Genomic DNA, 5,542 nt, shown 5'->3' with positions numbered 1-5,542 from the left:
GAGACAGAGGAGAGTGATGGGAAATGGAGGAGAGAGGTGGGTGACGAACCCACGTCAACTGAGAAGTTAGACAGAATTACTCAAATTCAGCAGCTGTTGGAGCTCATATGATAAAAATGCAAATATAGAGGCTGTAAGGTAAAGGTGAGCAGAGGGGGAGACAACCAGGAGGAAAGAGAGGAGGAGATGAAGAACATAAATGAGGAAGGAAAGAAAGAATAAAAAAAAATACAGACGCAGAAAGTGGATGAGCAACGCTGTCAATCACAGACTGTTCTGAGTGTGAAGAAGGTCAGAGAAATGAGAAACATGTAAATGGAAAAAGAGTTAAAAAATAAGAAGGAAAGAAAGAAAGAAAGAAAGAAAGAAAGAAAGAAAGAAAGAAAGAAAAAAAGAAAGAAAGAAGACCCTCCTCTGTCTCTCTGTTGAAGTGCCCCTGAGCAAGACCCCTCCACCCCCTCCAGTGTGCACATGAGCCAAAGGAGAAGAGAATAACGTGCTAATCTGTAAATGAAGACTTATGAATCACTTTTAACTGTGAGACCAACGTTTCCACTCATTCAGACACATTCCAGCCATTTGGCACGGAGTCATTTTGGAGCCAGATGATGTCAGTTTCGGTCCGAGGTCCGCGGGTCGCGTCCCATCATGCAGCGGGAACGTGGACGGGAGAGAACACGGAGAAGCTGAACAGGAGGACCAGCGGCTCCGTGCGTAAAGGCGCGTCTGAGATCCCTGGCACGTTTGCAGTGAGCCCGGATCATTTTACAGCAGTAACTGGTCTTTTTTAAAACAAACTACAAATAACTTTATTATTGATTCGGAGTCTAATGTTTCTTCTAGTCGGTAAAGTTGAGGTTACATCAGTCGTGATGTGCGCGCGGCGCTGTGTTAGCGTGCAGGTGATAAGTTCAAGAGTGCGCACGTCCTGCACGGAGACACAAGTCATAAACGCAACTGCAAGCCCTGTTTCTCTCTCTCACTGGCGCCGTGCCAGCTCCAGCACGCTCCGAGCCTCCTCTCCTCTTGCGCCGCTTGCCGCTCACTTTACACCACCCCTGCTTCTGAGAGGAGAGAGGAGAAAGAGGAGGGAGGGTGGGGGGAAAGGGAGGAAGAGGCGGGCGGGAGGGAGGGGGGGGGGTCCTCCAGGAGCTGAGAGAGGTGGAGCAGAGGGGAGGGATGGAGGGAGGAAGGGGAGAGGAGGAGGAGGGAAAGGGAGGGGAGTCTCTCTCCCTCTCGAGCCGACGCTGGAGTGAGGTGGGGTGGGGTTGGAGGGGGGCGACGGGAGCCCTTGGCCGCCTATTCGCCTTCCAGTTGCCTCCGCACTATATAAACACTCATTGGTGCCTCTGGCTTGACGCACACACACACTTTACGCACGCATCCACACACACACACACACACACACACACACACACACACACACACACACACACTGAGGGTGACTTGTGTAGGCAGCCAACACAGAGAGAGAGAGAGAGAGAGAGAGAGAGAGAGAGAGAGAGAGAGAGGAGCGCTCTCAGAAACAGAAAGGTACACAGAGGAGAGAGTGGACGACAGAAAGTAAGAGAAGGAGAAGGAGGACGGTGGCTCCTGAGCATCTCCTGCGCACCTTTTCATTCCTGCACGCTCACGGATCTTAAAGTCTACACTTAACTTTACCTTCCTCGTGTTCGCTCCAGAGAGAGATTAAAACTTTTGCAAAGAGACTTTTTCACATTTTTTCTCCTTTTTTTTTGGAGTTGAGAGGAGAGAGACGCGATTCCTGGAAGAGTTTTCGTTCATTTTTTCCCCCCAAACCAAGTCTTTCCATCCCTCGAGAAGTTTTAAAAAGTAAAGCCCTTGTTGGTTCCAGGGCTCGGCTTCACTTTTTCCACGTGTCCCACGGTGTCCCAGCTTTTGACATAAACGTGTCACCTTGAGATTTTTGCGTGCCTTCAAGTTTCAGACTTAAAGAAAAAAAAACTTCATTTTAAGTCACTGAGCCACAAACGAGACCAAAAATGAGATTTCAAACATCAGGACAGTCCCCAGTCTTCCGTGATTATTGTCCTAAATGCTTAAATCATTAAAACAAAGTGAGTTTTAATGGTTTTATTTTTTCACTTTACAAGCTGAGGTGTGACACTGAAGAAACGGGGAGCCTGGCAGCACCGCTCACCTGTAGCATCTCCTGCGCTCAGCCGACACTTTGATTTGCACTTTTTACGCACAGAAACGCCACTTTGAGACTATTTTAAGACAGACATTCAATCTATCTGAGAGAAAAACTCGCACTCCACGCAGTTCATTCATTCTGAAAACACAACCGCCTGTTGTCACTTCCAGAGGGCTTTGGAGTGCGTAAAGGAGCGCTGCGCTTTTACGCAAAAAAGGAAGAAAAAAACCTTCGAAAATCCAACTTTTAATTCATCCCAGGGATCCAGATCAACCCGTTTTTGTCAATATCAGAGTTTTAAGACACTTCAGAGCAACTTTGACCAGCTTTTTGAAAGCCGACCAGAGCTCCACAGACACCGCCGGGCTCTCCATCACCATGCTGTTCGACAGCTTCGACCTCGTCTCGGCTCTGGCCACTCTGGCCGCCTGCCTGGTGTCCATGGCCCTGCTCCTCGCCGTCTCCCAGCAGCTGTGGCAGCTTAGATGGACGGCCACGCGGGATAAAAACTGCAAGCTCCCCATGCCCAAAGGATCCATGGGCTTCCCCTTCATCGGCGAGACCTGCCACTGGCTCCTTCAGGTAAGCGCGCCCTCGGGGCTGGGAGGGGGGCTCGGTGGAGCGCGACACGGCGTCTGGGTCAGCGCGGGTCCCGGTGTCTGCGCGGGCGCAGAGTGGGACTTTATCTGTGTATGATGAAATCAGTCGTATCTATTTGATACTTTGAGAGTTTTTACTGTGTTCTGAAGTCTGAGTTCATTCATCGCACTTTTCACTGAGTTGACTGCGTGCGCTCGTTTCACGGATCCCGGTCTGCAATATCAGCTTACTGATGAGCTCTCTGCAGCGGGACAGTGAGACTCTCCTGATATCAACTAGCAGAAAACTCGTTAACCACCAATACTGCACATTTTCACGGATTTTGCTACATGCGTCACAACGCGTCCGGTTGCTGATGCTCCCAAAGAAAACATTCAGCAGAACAAGCATCTAGAAAAACCTAAATCTGCGCCTTTTCCACCAAACTCCACAATGTTTCAGAACTTTTAACAGTGTGGTTCAGCACCTCACGATGCGCGGGGTCAAATCTGCTCATACAGGGTCTCATCTCAGCACGAGCGACCCCGATGTTCATGTAAAATGTGTCTTTAGGTGAATTTCAGAAGGTTCACCTCATTCTGCGCGCCTGAGACACACAGAGCGACTCCAGCCCGCGCGCGGCCGCCGGCAGCCAGCCAGCCAACCAGCCACACACACACACACACACACACACACACACACACACACACACACACACACACACACACACACAGAGAGGCTTTCACCTCACTTTTGATTAGTTTACAGCTCTGCTATCTGTCTCCTCCGCCGTGTCTCCATCAGGCGATCAGATCAGCCTTTTATCACCTCAGACAGGAGCGCGTGGGGTCAGCCAGCCGCGGCGCGACTTTCCCTCCGCGGAGGGTCGAGCTGCAGTCAGGCTGATAGGCTGATAGGCTATCGGTCATATCTGATAGGGCGGCAATTAGTGAGGGAGGGTGTCTCTGTGCAGACGACAAAGCTTGAACGTGAAGTCGCGCTGTTTCCTTCAGATTCCAAATTAAAGTTCAGTGTTTAATATGCAAAAAATGACAAGAATGTGTTGATAATTTGGGACGTTCATGCAGAGAGATTGAGGAGGAAGTGAAAGAGCGGCTGTGGGGGAAAGGGTAAAGAGTTAAGGTGAGGGTAAAGTGCACCCCTCGGACTCTCCTCCTCGCGGGTGAATCCTGCAGCTCCGCTCCCTGCGGGCTCCTCTTGGCTGCATCCTGCAAAGTTCCCAGCATGCTGCGTGTTTCAGAAATCATCCCGTAACCGAGATTCCCCCTCTTACAAGCTGACTGACAGGTGGTGCACAGCTGCAGAAGAGGGAAAATCCTGCGACATGCACGTGCTGGCCGTCCCTGTTTGAAGCTCTCAGTGACGGAGATCGATCGTTTATTATTATTACGCTCCGCTTCTCCACCTGTTCGCCTCGAAACTGGAGGAACTCAGCTAATTAGCATATGTGTCCCACAATCCTTTGTATACCGGAGGAACCAGGAATGTGTCTTTCTGTGCATGACCTTCAGGTTTAGCCCGAAACAAAGAGAAATGTGGACAAAAGAGGGAAAGAAGGAGGCGATGAGCTGAGAGAGGAGCACTCAGGCTCGTGGTTTGACCCCAGCAGCGGCCGTCAGCCTGATGGCTCCCGAACAGACAGAAGAGAAGCAATCAAAAAGAAAGACAGAGGGGGGGCTGAAAAAGAAAAGCAAAGAGGAGGAGGAGGGGGAGCAAAGCGCGGAGAGCGGAGGCACGTCGGCCGTGTGCGCGGCTTGAACTCGCGGTGCTCCATCTGACACCGCGCGAGACGCGTTCCCGGAATGCAACCGAGGACCACGGCCAAGTTTATGGTGGGGGGGAGGGGGGGGCACGTCAGTCAGATAGAGGAGTGAAAGGCTGAGTGTGTCTATGCTTATGAGGACCAAATGTCTCCACAAGCACAGAAAATCTGCAGGAATCTGCAAAGTGAGGAGTTTCTTGGCTGGTGTTTGGCTCCTTTCGGAGGCTGGACCAGGATCAGGTCTTGACCTAATCTGAGAGTTAAGAGGGTCTTTATGAAATGGTTCATGACTGTTGTTACACTGAGTGTGAGAGAGAAAGATCCGCTCTGTGGGAAACCCAGACGGGCTGAGATGGAGGTCTGATGGGACCCTGTTGCCCGGATGCTGTTTCGTGTCCCAGCTCCTGGTCTGCTGCTGGACGTCTCACAGAGGGGACACGTTGGACGTGCTCAGGGACGAGTCGCCTCGCTGCGAAAGTCGGGGACAAGAGCTCGGAAAGTGCAAAGAGCTGAAGCTCACTCAGCTTTTGATTAAGCTCAAGAAATCCAGATATGAGGCGGCAGATGTTTGGCTTTCTGTGTCAGGATGGTGTGTTTGTAAAAGTTCAGAGAGCGACAGCTCAAACGCAGAGCTGAAGAACGGACGACCAATCACAGTGAGGCGTTTCTGAAAGGCAACTGTGAGGCTCAAAAACTCCTTCGTGAAGCCTAAAGGTTGTTCTTCCAGACGCAGAGATACTCAGTCAGGACAGACGAACCTTGTCTTTAGCGTATAAAAGGACAATACTACGAACTACTTCAAATGAGCTGCGTTCACGTTCAGTAGGAAAGCAGAGGGTTTGATGGAAGATCTAACAACACGTCCGACTTCATGTCCCATCATAAAACTGTCTTTCCCTCAAGTTAAAACACTTTCAGTCGCCTAAATTTAGAAAACCACCGTTGTTAGTTCTCTCACAACCTATTTGGTCTTTCTGCTGCAGAGTGATTGTTCAGGTTAATCGTACGAGTCCACATCAAGT

At 50.5% G+C, this 5,542-nt stretch overlaps 1 protein-coding gene across 1 annotated transcript in view; it reads left to right on the top strand.

Annotated features, from left to right (window-relative positions):
* Positions 1–1,359: 1,359 nt before the first annotated feature.
* cyp26b1 (cytochrome P450, family 26, subfamily b, polypeptide 1) overlaps positions 1,360–5,542 on the top strand; it is a 34,285-nt gene continuing 30,102 nt past the window's right edge. Inside the window, exon 1 of the mRNA XM_076724730.1 lies at positions 1,360–2,740. Coding sequence (XP_076580845.1) covers positions 2,537–2,740 — 204 coding nt within the window. The 5' untranslated portion in view covers positions 1,360–2,536. The remainder of the gene's footprint in view (positions 2,741–5,542) is intronic.

Source organism: Chaetodon auriga, chromosome 24 (assembly GCF_051107435.1).
Source record: "Chaetodon auriga isolate fChaAug3 chromosome 24, fChaAug3.hap1, whole genome shotgun sequence".
NCBI classification, from domain to species: domain Eukaryota; kingdom Metazoa; phylum Chordata; class Actinopteri; order Chaetodontiformes; family Chaetodontidae; genus Chaetodon; species Chaetodon auriga.
Note: the sequence above shows the minus strand (reverse complement) of the source record. Positions and strands in the feature narration are given on the sequence as shown.